Source organism: Solanum dulcamara, chromosome 6 (assembly GCF_947179165.1).
Source record: "Solanum dulcamara chromosome 6, daSolDulc1.2, whole genome shotgun sequence".
In the NCBI taxonomy this organism is placed as follows: Eukaryota; Viridiplantae; Streptophyta; class Magnoliopsida; order Solanales; family Solanaceae; genus Solanum; species Solanum dulcamara.
Genome location: NC_077242.1, coordinates 3,402,990 through 3,418,294, shown reverse-complemented (window position 1 = coordinate 3,418,294; position 15,305 = coordinate 3,402,990). Strand labels below are relative to the sequence as shown.

Sequence of the window (15,305 nt, the reverse complement as noted above, 5' to 3'; positions counted from 1 at the left end):
CACATCTAATTGTTTCGTAAGAATTTTGGCTCCGTCAAAATAAGCTCCTTGACAAATGTCATCATCCCTCTTACCTTTTCTTCCTCAATTGGAGGCCCCCACTCTAAAAGAAAGGGAAAAGAAATACTTAGTCAAATGGACAAACAAGTATTCGTATATATATTCGTTTCACACAACAAGTGTAAGTGGATGAGGTGAGGTCCCTTTCAAAAATCTAAGGGGAAGCAAGAAACACGGATAAAGGGGGAAATGGGAATAGATTTTTTTGCGTGTGGAGAGGACCGCCTATCTTTCTCTTTATACGTAATATCTTGAAAGGCAAAGAAAAAGATTTATCTTGGCAACGAACACGTCATTGACTGGTAGTTTCTCTTTTGAACCGAAACAATACCTATAACAAAAAAAGGCCAAAGCCCGCTGAAGCACTGAAAAAATGTAGAGAATAATTGGTGAATGAACCATCAAAAGATAAGGTACAGTAAATGATACTGTCTTTTTTTAATTAAAGCTCTCGAGTTCGAACTCTAATAATGATAACATATTTGGTAGGATGCGCTTCTCCTTAATGGGCTATACGGAACACAAATCCAGATAATTTGAGCTCTAGCTAGGGTAGATACCAAGACATTTGATGAGACTTTTTTATTTTTTTAAAAAAAAAACTTTGTAAATGGACTAGCTAGCTATGTGTGCTCGATTGTGCTTGGCTTTTTCAAGCACAAAAGCACAAACAGAATACTTACTTGAAGGATTTTTTTTAGCCTTTCGGCTACTCTGCATTTACGTACTCCACAAAATACACAATGAAATGATTGTTTCCTTACCAAAATATATTCGTAATCTTTTTGATTGTTACCTCATGCCCAGGCCAAGACAATTCACACGATTCTCTTTTGATTTTGCTAGATCTCCTTTTTTTTTCCTCCAAATTTACTTACTGAGTTAAAGTCTGTCGAAGAATTTCACATCCGGTGAGATTAAAGGGTGGATAATTTCCTTATATGAACTTTATCAATTCTTTCCTATTATTTCATTTCATGATGTTAATATTGTCCATGCACCATCTAGTTTTACAGCTTGTTTGGATAGTGGTTTTCTATGGTATGATATGGTATAGTTAGTAAGTGTTGACATCCAATTTTGATCGACCCCATAACTACATTTCGGATCGCTGTCTTAATAGATAGACATTTCTCAAAATTATTTTTTTATTAAATAAATAAGACGACATTTAGCACATAAAATCTCAAACATGCCTCTAAATTAATTAATTAACATGCTTGAAAACATATACAAGTTGTGAAGGCCAAAATAAATATTAAGTGTGTGCAAATAATCAAATGTAAGAGAGTAATGCAAAAACTAGTTTAGTCGTAATAAGAGAAAGGCATTCTTGACAAATTGATTTATTAACTAAAGACCTTAATAAAATCCTATGAACATGGTTTCGAATCAATAACATGTTGAAAGTTTATTAAAATACCATAGATATGGTTTCTAAATGTTGATATGCTGAAAATTTATTAAAATATAGACATGATTTCAAAAATAAAATAACATGATAAATATTTATTAGAACCCTATAGGCATGACTTCTACACATAATATTATAGAAAATATTTATGAAGGCCTACAGACGTGATATCTATTTAATTGGCATGTTAGAATTATAATGCCTATAAATCTGATTGTTATATGTTGAAAATATTGTTAGGTCTCATGGACCTAATAGGCTCAAAATATTCTATGTCTAAATAAAATGGATAAAAAGGACTATGTTTTAAATAAATTGGAGGAAAATTGAATAGATTGCTATCTAACTAATAACATAATATATATTGAATAAGTAAAATTATAAAATTTATTATATAAAGTAAATACCTACATACATACCATGTAAATATAAGTGTATATATATATAGAGAGAAAATGCCCACATGTATATAATATGTACTAAAATAGGTGTATAATTAATACAATTAACTAAAATATATAATAAACTTAATTAAGTAATAACTTTTATATGCATATGTGTATAAAATGTATTAAAATAGATATGCAATATATATATATATATATATATATATATATATATATATATTAATAAGTAAAACTAAACTTAATTAAGTAATATTTTTTTATATAAGGAAAATACACACACATATATAATATATACTAAATAGACACGTAAAAATATTTGAACGTATGAAGCTTGTTATTTAAGAAAAAATAAAATAATAATACTAGTAATAAATAGTGAAATATTATAAAATATGAATATCAAAATATACGATTTATTGAGTAAAACTAAATATAAATTTATTTATTTAATAAAGAAATAATTTTGAGAAATGTCTATCTATTAAGATAGTGATCCAAAAAGTAGTTATGTGATCGGTCAAAATTGGGTGTCAACAGTAAAAGAACCATGTTTGTTTTGATTGTTTCTTTAATTACATGGTACGGTATGGTTTGGTTCCATGGTTTTGTAACCATGAAAACCCTCACTTTTTAAAATTACCAATTTGGTGGTATCCCATTTTTTTCTTATTTTTTTCAATTATACCCTTACTTAATTTTAAATAATTCTAATTTATCTTTTATTCTTTATTAAACGTTATCATAATATATCTATTGTTTTTACCGTCGTATTACTCATTCTCCGTCGAAATAATTTTTGAAGCTTCTAGAAATTTCAAATTGAAATTCTCTCTTCAATTGTGCTCGTTATCTCTTCAGTTGACGCTTCTACGAATTTCAAATTGAAATTTTCTCTTCAATTATTATTAATATTTATAATAATTAAGGACATTTTCGTAAATTTATTAGTTACGATACAGTGTCATACAGTCAAACCAAACAACAAAATTATCATTAAACAATAGCAAACCATACAGTTTATCTAAATATAATGTTGTACTTTAAAGTACAATATCATACCATACCACACCGTACATTATGAAATCATGGAAACCACCATTCAACAGAGTGTTTAGTTCATTATATTAAAAATTGAATGTAGAATGTATAATGTATAATGTATAACTTTGTTGGTGAAATTATAAGATTACAAATTACAATTGAAAAATAAAATGAAGAAATTAACTTCACTTCTTGGCCGAGGCGCGGATATCTCGCTCTCTTTAAGGAGATTCAAGCCCACTGCAGTAAATCGTTTCACTGGTCCAGCAGTAGTCCTCTTGACTTGTCCCCTCCAGGATACAACAGCCTTATCACAAAAATGTAACTCAACAAACTCTGGACAAGAGTTGAGTTTAAAGCTCTACACAAAGAACACCTCCCTTCAACTAATAAGAACTCTCTTTTTTATATAAACTTAACTCTCTCAATTTTTTCTTCTCTTGTCTTCCTTTCAAAACAAAGAAGACCTCTCTATTTATAGGAGAGAAAATCATACAAAGATGAAAAAATAATAGAATGCCATCATTATCATCATTTAGTGTACCATTATGATTTAGTGCACCATTATGATTTAGTGCACCACTTATTATTGATAATTAGATTAAAAATACATAATAATATGATTTAGTGCACCACTTATTATTGATAATTAGATTAAAAATACATAATGGAATGATTTAGTCTTGCACTAAATAAAGATGATAATGAAAGACATTTTTATGCACTAAAGAAAGAATAATAAAGATGACATTAAATATCATCAATGGACAATTGCTAAAATTGCAATATAATAAAATATTAAAATGCTCACACTAACAATCCCCCACTCATTTTAATATTGTATAAGAGAGTTTATCAGCTGAAGGAAGATTACTATAGATAATGAAGGTGTGCTCTGCATTGAACCTCCAATTAGTGAAACAATAACTTTTACTCCAGAATCGTAGTGGTCTCAGACTTGAACTATGACTTCTTAAGGGATATAAAATATTACTGCTCACACATAGTAATCAAGGTATTGTCACGAGCTTTATAAGCCAGCACATTACGGCCTTGTGCTATCCCGATTTTATGAGTGCTTTTGAGAATAAGCCCAATTCTCATAGGAAGCGGCCTACTTTCATACTCACATAGGTGAAATCTGTTGAGAGTGCTCTTGTAAATTTAACACTCCACCCATACGGGCTACAGATTTTCATTAAGAGTTTTTTAAACTCAACCTCCACAATTCACTATAGGAAACAATGCACTCACATCATAGGGAGGGAATAAAAAATAGTGCATTTTTTTCACAACAAGTCATCATATGATTCGTTTTTCCCATTGAACCTGGTTATAGGATCTCTAGTCTCCAGGTTGGGTTTCCTCATCTATGACTCATGGATTTATAGGCTTCAATTCCATCCCCCTCGATGTGCTCCAGACCTTTTCTCTTGTTAAGGCCTTAGTAAGAGGATCTGCAAGATTTTCACAAGATTTGACATAATCAATATTAATGGTACCACTTGTCAAATACGATCTTACATTACTGCGTTTCCTCCTTATAGGTCTGGATTTACCGTTGTAATAACGATTTTGAACTCTACCAATTGCTGTAGTGCTATCACAATGAATTAAAATTGGAGGAATTGATTTTTCAAAATAAGGTATTTGAAATAATAAATCTCTTAACCAATTCGCTTCCTCACTAGCTGAAGCTAAAGCAATTAGTTCAGCCTTCATGGTAGAGTTAGCAATTATAGTTTATTTTTTTGATTTCCAACAAACAGCACCACCACCCAATGTAAAAATGTAACCAGTGGTAGAACAGGAATCACCTGCTAGAGTGTTCCAATCTGCATCAGAAAAGCCTTCAAGTACAGCAAGATATTTTTTATAGAACAAACCACAAGTTTTTATTCCAATTAAATATCTCATAACTCTTGTTATAGCATGTCAATGTTCATTACCTGGCTTGCTAGTAAACCTGCTAAGTACTCCTACTGCATATGCAATATCAGGCCTAGTGCAATCAGTCACATATCTCAAACTTCCAATTACGCTAGCATATTCCTTTTGATTTATCACATCATTTTCACTTTGAACAGGAAACAAGTGTACACTTGAATCAAAAAGAGTTAAAACATGCTTGCAATCAAGAAAGTTATATTTTTTTAAAATTTTCTCAACATAATATGACTGGTCAAGGAAAATTCCATCACATGTTCTAGTAATTTTTATTCCCAGAATAAAATTTGCCTCACCAAGATCTTTCATATCAAAATGGCTTCTAAGAATGTTCTTAGTATCATCAATAACATTCATATTCGAGCGAAAGATCAATAAATCATCAACATATAGACAAATAATAACATGTGTATTATTTCAAGACTTATGATATATGCACTTATCACACTTATTTGTTTTAAAATCATTTTCAACCATGCAGGAATCAAACTTTTCATGCCATTGCTTTGGTGCATGTTTCAAGCCATATAGGGATTTAGTAAGTTTACATACTTTTCTTTCTTGGCCTGCTTCAACAAACCCTTCAGGTTGTTCCATATAAATTTCTTCATTAAGGTCTCCATTTAAAAAAGCAGTTTTTACATCCATTTAATGAATATGCAAATAAAAAATTGCAGCCATAGCAATTAAAAGTCTAATGGATGTAATTTTTGTAATCGGAGAAAAAGTATCAAAAAACTCTAGGCCTTCTAGTTGCTTAAATCCTTTAGCAACTAGTCTAGCCTTATAATTATCGATTGATCCATCTGGCTTTAACTTTTTTCGTAAGACCCATTTGCAACCAATTGTTTTACAACCTGGTGGTAAATCAACTAACTTCCAAGTTTTATTAGAAATTAGTGATCCTATTTTATCATTTACAGCCTCTTTCCAAAAAATAGAATCATGCGAAGATAAAACTTCTTGTAAAGTGAAAGAGTCATCTCCAATATTAAAAACATAAAAATCAGGCCCAAAATCTTTTTCTACTCTAGCTCTTTTACTTCTTCTTAACTCAAAATCATCAATTTCTTTATTTTTTAAAATGAAAGAAGAAGAACTAGGTAGTGATAAAATATTTTGTTCAATTCTTTGACCCCCACTATTTTTAGAATCAAAAAGAAATTTATTTTCATGAAAAATAGCATCACCTGATTCTATTACAATATTATCTTCAAGATTAAAAAATCTATAGGCTGTACTATTTGAAACATAACCAAGAAAAGCACAAGTAGTAACTTTCTTACCCAATTTTGTAACTTTGGGATCCATTAGCTTCACAAAGGCTAGACAACCCCAAATTTTTAGATATCCCAAATTTGGCTTGTGACCTTTCCACAACTCAAAAGGTGTTAGTTTAGTCTTTTTATGAGGCACTCGATTTAACACATAACACGCAGTCAAAATAGCTTCACCCCAAAAATTCAAAGGTGCATTTGACTCAATAAGCATGGCATTAGTCAATTCAACCAAAGTTTTATTTTTCCTTTCCGCTACACCATTAGATGAAGGAGAATAAGGAGGAGTAGTTTCATGAATTATTACCAATGATCTAACAAAAGAATTAAACTCATTTGACTCATATTCACGGCCTCAATCACTTCTAATTCTTTTTATTTTCTTTCCAAACTGATTTTCAACCTCATAGAGAAAAATTTTAAAATTTTCAAAAGCATCACTTTTATTTTTCATTAAGTAAACATATGTAAACTTAGAAAAATCATCAATGAAAGTGATAAAATATCTATTTCCTCCACGAGTTAAAATTCCTCCAAGTTCACAAATATTAGTGTGAACTAATTCTAATAAATCAGTTTTTCTTTCAACTTTAAAATGAGGCCTTTTAGTGATTTTTGCTTTACTACAAGCTTCACACTTTTCAAAATTCTTTTTAATCACTGGGATTAATCCTAAATTACTCATGATTCCAACATAACGATCATTAATATGACACAAACGAGCATGCCAAAAATTAGTAGAAGAAAGCATGTAAACAGAAGAAGAAATTTTATTCATTTCAACATTCAGTTTAAACATCCCATCACAAGCATACCCCTTTCCCAAAAAAATACTTTTTTTCACAATTACATATTGATCAGATTCAATAATTTGTTTAAAGCCTGCTTTATTAAGAAGAAAACTAGACATCAAGTTTTTTCTCATGGAAGGAGTATAAAGTACATCTTTCAAAGTTAATATCCTTCCAGAGGTAAAACACAATTCGACATCTCCCGTTCCAAGCACTTGAGTAGTATGAGAATCACCGAGCATGATGGTTTTGGGCTCTTCAAAAGGAGTATATTTTTTAAACCAATCTTTGTCATAACAGACACGACGGTTTGTACCAGAATCAGTCCACCATCCATCAACATTCTCAACCATGTTTATGTCTGTAATCATTGCCACAAAAGGTTCTTCGGTAACGTTTGCTTGAGGTATAGGACCACATTTTTGGTATCTGCAAAATCGAGCAATATGCCCACTCTTGCCACAGACAAAGCACGGTCCTTTATCATAAACTTGTTGATTTTGTGCTTGGCTATTTTCACCATTATTTTTCTTGGGAAGTCTACCATTATTTTTCTTGAACTTTTTCTTCTTAGGCTTCAAAGAGGTATTTTTGTTAGATTCAGGAGTAGCATATTTTGAAGTAACTAAATTTACCTTCGTTGTGATGTTGCTCTCTTCATTTTGTAAAAGTACATCTTGGACCCTTGCCTCCTCTTCCATGCGTATTTTCATGATCAAAGTCTCAGGAGAGGTTTCCTTTTGTTTGTGGCGCATAGTTTTTTGAAACTCCTTCCATGAAGGTGGAAGTTTGTCTATTATGCCACAAACAATAAGGTTGTCTCCAATTTTGACTTCCTCGGACCTGAGCTCTCCAACGATCATTATAAAATCTTGAGCTTGGTCTATCACTGATTTGTCATTCATCATTTGGAAACGAAAAAATCGACTAGCAGCATATTTTTTCGCTCCAGCTTCTTCGGTATCATATTTACTCTGCAATGCTTTCCATATTTTCTTTGCACTAGAGTAAGTTCTATCATAATAATCATAAAAATTATCAGATAGACAATTAAGAATATAATACCGACACTTGTAGGAATCATTATTGTACTTTTCTACTTTCTCTTGATGAGAAATAAGTTCATCATTATCAATGGAGAGGATGTCAATTTTATTAGGATTTTTTTGAGTTAACACATATGAAACATTGAGAAGACTTAAGTAGAAAAGTACTTTACCCTTCCATCTCTTGAAATGATTACCATTGAACCGAAATGACTTGTTTAGATCTCCCATCTTGATATCCGTGGATTTTTCAATTATAGCCATATTGAATCTCCTTAAAATTGTTGGTGAAATTATAAGATTACAAATTACAATTGAAAAATAAAATGAAGAAATTAACTTCACTTCTTGGCTGAGGCGCGAATATTTCGCTCTCTTTAAGGAGATTCAAGCCCACTGCAGTAAATCGTTTCACTGGTCCAGCAGTAGTCCTCTTGACTTGTCCCCTCCAGGATACAACAGCCTTATCACAAAAATGTAACTCAACAAACTCTGGACAAGAGTTGAGTTTAAAGCTCTACACAAAGAACACCTCCCTTCAACTAATAAGAACTCTCTTTTTTATATAAATTTAACTCTCTCAATTTTTTCTTCTCTTGTCTTCCTTTCAAAACAAAGAAGACCTCTCTATTTATAGGAGAGAAAATCATACAAAGATGAAAAAATAATAGAATGCCATCATTATCATCATTTAGTGTACCATTATGATTTAGTGCACCATTATGATTTAGTGCACCACTTATTATTGATAATTAGATTAAAAATACATAATGGAATGATTTAGTCTTGCACTAAATAAAGATGATAATGAAAGACATTTTTATGCACTAAAGAAAGAATAATAAAGATAACATTAAATATCATCAATGGACAATTGCTAAAATTGCAATATAATAAAATGTTAAAATGCTCACACTAACAAACTTAATCAACAATTCTATTGGATGAACATGAAGATTTGAAATTACCTTCTTGTTAAATTGTCATATCATGTTTCCCTTAGCCTTCAGTCCTATTAGACTCTTTAACAAAACCAATTTAGCGGTTATTTGGTTCGTATATTAAGTTATCTCAAAATTATATTTTTAGATTATAATTTATGGATTAATTTACTCCACTAAAAAGGTAGGATAAGATTTTTGTTAGTTCGATGGAATAACGTGGGATATTTGGATTAAATTTATTCTTTGTTTGATTGAAGATATAAATTTATCTCGAGATAATTTTTTTTAAAACGACTTCATTTTCTTCGTTTTCATTTTTAATGGGAAAAGGAACTCACCAATAAGATTTTTTAGAACCCCTTCAACTTTCACTACAAAAAAATCTAATTTGCTATAATACGCATTTTACATATGGTTATCCGGCTTTTAGTTTATTACACAAAAATCTTAACTTTAATCTTTAAAACAAAAAAATAAAAAAACTCAACAGTGGGTATATTTTACGAAAATAAAAGACATTGAGAAACACTAAATTCAATCCCCCCAAAACATGTAAACTGCCATCACATATAAAATTATCATGTAAATATTATTATGTTAACAACTCACCTTACTTAATATTCACCAAATATCACAAAAAAAAAAAAAAGTTATCCAATCCAATCTATATCAATTATCTTTCACCATGTACACATCAAATCTTTTCTAAATCATGCCACACGAATATTATGTCAATGGAGGAGTTGAAATTATATCTTACTTATCTTTTAGATATCAAATTACATGTTATATAAAGTGAGTTGTTAAATTGAAAGCTTACTTGTATTTTTTTGAAATCATACTTACATCGTCTATGTTCTTTTACATAGAATATAGTTGACTTGATTTTACATTATAAAAATTAGTTTATGATTTTGATGCAATAAGCAAAGTGAGGTAGAACCACTAGTGCAGTGGATGGTTCTGCTCCTCCTTTAATTAAAAGTCTCGAATTTGAGTTCTGAATATAAAAAAATACTTGGTAGGAAGTGCTTTCTCCCTAATGGAGAGCCAAATCGGATTAGTCGAGCTCCAATGCAGATATCGAATACCGATCGAAAAGCCAAAAAAAAATTGGAGTATAATTGCAAGACACTAATTTAATTTGGAAAGTATTCCCTCCATTTCAAAATGAATAAATTTTTGGATAATATGTCAATATTATGCTTTTATTTCTTCCCAATCTTTTTTGATAGCTAGAGATAATTGAAAAACTCATTAAAGAGAATGGTAATTTTAAGTTTTTAACAAAAATTATACACGACTTAGAAAAATTCAATCAAATTTCGAATATAGAAGAAGTGCCAAAACCCAAAAATTCATTTGTTTTGGACGTGAAGTGCCAGGGGTAATTCTGGAAGCATGGAAAATTCTGAAACAGGTTAATGACCCGTTAATTTAAATCCGGATTAGCAGAGTGGGATCCGAGAAGTTCGACCCGTTTCTTATAGAAAACAATAGGCATCACAATTCTCCGTGACACTGTCGCTGTTTTACTGAAAGTTAAAGAAAATTCACAATGGCGAGGAGGCGATTGTTGCTATTATTAAAGCCATTCGATGTGTTACCAACACGCCATTCTGATGACATTTCTTATTTCAGAAACGCTAAGGTAATCTAAAGTAACTAATTGTTGTGTATTTTAGATGTTTGATAATATGCCAAAGCCAGTTGTATGCATAATATGCCCTGCCTTTGAGAATCAGTCTGCTATTTATATTGTTGATGTTCATGATATTATATTGACAAAAGGTCAACATTGGATGGACTTGGTGAACTTTCGAGAAAACTAGTTGTGACAAAGAAACGTGTTACTTTTGCTCTGATGTATCAACAACTAACATACTCAATATAGTCGGTCTCGGGAAGGTGAAGTGTACACAAACCTTACCTATACTTTTGTGGAGTAGAGAGACTATACTCCACAAATGCTAGAGTAAAAGGCTATGATGAAAATTTAAAGAAAGAAAAGTAGTGACAACATAAATATTAAAGATAACCAAAGTAAAAGAGCGTAATACTAATAATACCGGGAAGGGAACAAATTGATACTCCAAGCTAGAACTTTACTCTGCCACTAAACGTTATACTATCTATTAACTGTCTAGCCTAGTCCTCGACCTCCATGCTCTCTTATCTCCAGGGTCATGGCCTCGGTAAGTTCAAGATGTGTCATGTCATGTGTAATCACCTCTCTCCAATTCTTACTTGGTCTACCTCTACATCTCTTCAAACCTATCACCGTCGACCTCTCACACCTCCTCATTGGGGCAACTATGTTTCTCCTACTCACGTGTTCAAATTATCTCAATATAGATTTCCGCATCTTGTCCATCACCGTATCTACTCTCACCTTGCCCCATATATCTTCTTGACTGGGCATCCATCTAAGCATCCTCATTTTTGCTACTTGCATCTTCTGAAGGTGCGATTTCTTGACTGATCAACACTATATCCGCACAACATAGTGGGTTAGCAATCACTCTATAGAACTTACCTTTAAGTCTCGATGACACATTCTTATCATATAGTACACCGGATGCGAGCTTGTATTTCATCCACCTCGCTACAATACGATGTGCGACATGCTCGTCTATCATTATAGACCCAAGATACTTGAAGCTTCTACTCTTGTGGATGGCTTGTGTATCAATCCTCACTTCCCCATCCACCTCCTGTGATGAGACACTGAATTTGTATTCCAGTACTCTGTTTTAGCCCTACTCTGCCTGAAACCATTAGACTCTAGGCTTTGTCTCCATACTCCAACTCCTGTATATTCGTACTGGTTGAGGCAATGGACAGGGGTAGCCCGCTTTGTGGTGTTCCGTGTCCACAGATGGAACTACAATGGTTGAAGGATGGTAGTTGAAGCTGCCTATTCAACTGACCGCCCTTCCGCCGTCACTGTATCTCTACCCCTGCCTTTGCGAATTAGGCTGCTAATTATACTGTTGATGTTGGTAAAATATATTGATAAAAGGTTTCCGTTAGAAGGCCTTGGTGATCTTTTGAGAAAACTAGTTGTGACAAAGAAAGATTGTACTTATTCTCTTATATATCGCTTAGTGAAATTCAAAGCTTTGTTGACTTCTACATGTTACCAATTTCAAAAGCAAATATTCTTTTGTTGACTTCTTTATGTTGGTGTTGATTTGTAGAATTGTTAGTTCTATTTAAGTGTTTTTGGATATTTAGTTAAATATTACATAATTTAATTTAAATTTTTGATGCACCCATTCATTGGAAAAAAAACTTTTATTTACTTCTTCACAGTTTGGATGTCCTTAGAGAGTTCCTGATTTTGCCACTGTCCTGGGTCCATCGCTCAATCATTGGTTGTGCATGAAATTGTTGTTCAACAGAGTAGAATTGTATGAACCGGAATTAACATGCACCATTGGATAAACAGAAAAGAAGAAATTAATAGTCCTTGTACAAAGGGGGCAATTATTTGACTATCCATAGCCGTTGACAGCTCAAATACTCCCCTCCCTTTCCTTTGAAAGTTGTACTTTCTTTTGTTGATTGTTACTTGCATAATTAGTTATGTGCTAGAACTTTAAAGTATTCAAGCAACTGAATGATATCACCTGGCTGATTCTGGTAGCTATCATGTCTTTACCAGGTAATAAGTTTTTAAACTTAGAACATTTCTTGACTCCTGAGACTAATTGACCCCTAATTAGTAGCAGATAATTTGCACTCCAATCATTTTGAACATGATATTCTTTTCTTTCACACGTTATTCTGCAAATATTTGAAGTCCCTTACACATGCCTCAATTCTTAAATTTTGATGCTCCAGTAGGGTGAGACTTCTTCTCCTGCAGTTATTGCAGGTATTAAAATATCTAGACAGTAGATGTCTGGTTCACAAGGAGGCTATAAACTTCTGTCAGAACATTTTAAGGAAAAAGTTTGTTGATTGGGAAGCTGTTTATCGTTTTAATCTATGTCGGCCGATCCGTGATGTAGATTTAGTAGTTACAATAGGGGGAGATGGTACATTACTCCAGGCAAGCCATTTTATGGATGATTCCATTCCTGTTCTTGGAGTAAATTCTGACCCAACTCAAGCAGAAGAGGTTAGCTCATTTTGCAATTCTCTATGGTTTGTGTCTATCAACTTCTTCAGAATCCATATTCAAGTCCACTTGTGATGAATTCTATTGCAAGTTGCTAAGTCATTTCTTATGTGGTTTAGGTTGAAGAATACAATAAAGAATTTGACGCTACAAGGAGTACAGGATATCTTTGTGCGGCAACTGTCAAGAACTTTGAACAAGTGAGACTTTGTTACTTATTATTTAAGCTTTCCCATAAATATACTAATGACTTTGTATGATTGCTCATGATTAGTTTAATTTGTGAAAATATTGCTGAATAATAATACCCGTCAGAATAAATTCAAGTGTATTCTTATTGATACAATTCTAGTGTGCAGTGTATAATGGTTGATTTTCTGGTCATTCTGGCACCTAAAGTTTGTTTTAGTAGACTTGCTATCACCAGTGAGACTTGGCTGCTGTGGCAACCGAGCCTCATAACCTTGAGATGCGTTTTATTTTATGTTTTTGAGAAAGAAAAAAAAAGAACTACTGATTTTGTCGAACTGTTTGGAATTATTATGTCATGTTCCATTACGTTGCCCTTAGTAGTTTTTTTTTATGATTCTCCCACACTGGATTATGCCTCACCCTTAAAAAGAGCAACATAGTTGTTTTTTGTTCTCTAGCTTCTATTTGTGCATTTAAAGTTTCCAAAAGATCTTATTCATAAAAACCTGGAGCGTAAGAAACTTGTTTATTTCAGACTACCACCGAGCAACGTGCATAGGTGTCAAAAAGTGCAAATTGTGGTTCAAAAATCATGAAACTGTCTGCTTCAACAGAATGATGTCCCTACATATATCCTAGTTGTATCCTGGTCATGTTTTAATTTCAGTAGGGGGATCAGGCTGTCATTATAATGGTTAACTTGCTCGTTTATACTGACTTGCTTCAGCTGGAGTAATGTTAGGCTCTTCTCATGTGGAGTTATGTATATAAAAGGGGTGACTCCCGATAAAATTAATCATTTCATGCTCACTGAAGCAAATTCACTTTCACATAGGGACACAACTTTTTCACCATGCTGCTGCCACAACTCTTGATTTAGGATCCTTTTTTTTTTGTGGCTGGGGATTAATTTCCTAGAGCTGCCCAAGATCTTAACTAATAACCTTTTGTTGCAGATAATAGATGATATCCTTGAAAATCATGCTAGACCTTCTGAAGTCTCAAGGATGTCAGTCACTCTCAACTCAAAGCTACTTCCGACTTACGCATTAAATGATGTTTTGATTGCCCATCCTTGCCCTGCTACAGTTTCTCGATTCTCATTCAGGTGAAGGTTTTATTTGTTGTAGCATATGAAGCATACTGCGTGTCTATTCTCCTTTGAGGTGGTGCTTAATGATATTTTCTCTTGACAGTAAAAAGAAAGAGGACCAGTCTTGTTCTTCTATGGTGCATTGCAGATCAAGTGGACTTAGAGTGTCAACAGCTGCTGGGTCAACAGCTGCAATGCTTTCAGCAGGTGGATTTGCAATGCCAATTTTATCCCAAGATCTCCAGTATATAGTGAGAGAACCCATTGCTCCAGGAGCTTATAATAGCCTGATGCACGGTACTGTGAAGCCTGAGGAGTTGATGGAAATTGCATGGTATTGCAAAGAAGGGCTGATTTATATTGATGGCTCTCATCTTATTCACTCTGTTCAACATGGGGATATCATTGAACTCTCTTCCAAAGCTCCAAAATTGAAAGTTTTCTTGCCATCTCACTTGATATCTTGAGAGTACATAACAGAATTGAGTTCTTGTAAATTTGTTTACATGAAGATGTAAGGGTTTGGCAGATTCTCCCTTTTAGCTCTTGCAACCCTTTCGTAATAGTGCACACTGCTAAATGGTGATAGTTTTACAATTTCTCAGCTCAAAAGCTACAGGGAAGACGGTTGTGGCCTAGGATTCTGCTCTCTAGATTGCAACTCCAGAAACCCTATTACTAGGAGATGTGGATCACATTTCAAAGTAGTTCTAATCATGCAAAAAAGGTAGTTTCTGGTTGAAGAGGCTTATAGGCTTGTAACATTGTTATAGTATGAACATCGAGGTGTCAGAGTTGAGTCCTCCTTAGGGAAGTGTTATGAGGTTTATCTAGGTTCCGAGTTAGTCACATACATTCAAAAAGAAAAAACAAATGGAAATTTGCTCTGAGAATTCTGGCATTGAAGATAGGGATACAATGCATAGACACTGACATATTTGTGAAAACAAGCATTCTGTTTGGTTAA

The 15,305-nt window shown here is 32.8% G+C and overlaps 1 protein-coding gene across 1 annotated transcript; it reads left to right on the top strand.

Annotated features, from left to right (window-relative positions):
- The first annotated feature begins 10,391 nt into the window (after positions 1-10,391).
- Positions 10,392-15,171, top strand: LOC129892044 (NADH kinase). The gene is made up of 5 exons (XM_055967578.1): positions 10,392-10,578; positions 12,799-13,053; positions 13,173-13,253; positions 14,202-14,353; positions 14,442-15,171. Exons 1-5 carry the CDS (start codon positions 10,486-10,488, stop codon positions 14,803-14,805), a joined length of 945 nt encoding a protein of 314 aa, XP_055823553.1. The 5' UTR covers positions 10,392-10,485; the 3' UTR covers positions 14,806-15,171.
- Positions 15,172-15,305: the final 134 nt, after the last annotated feature.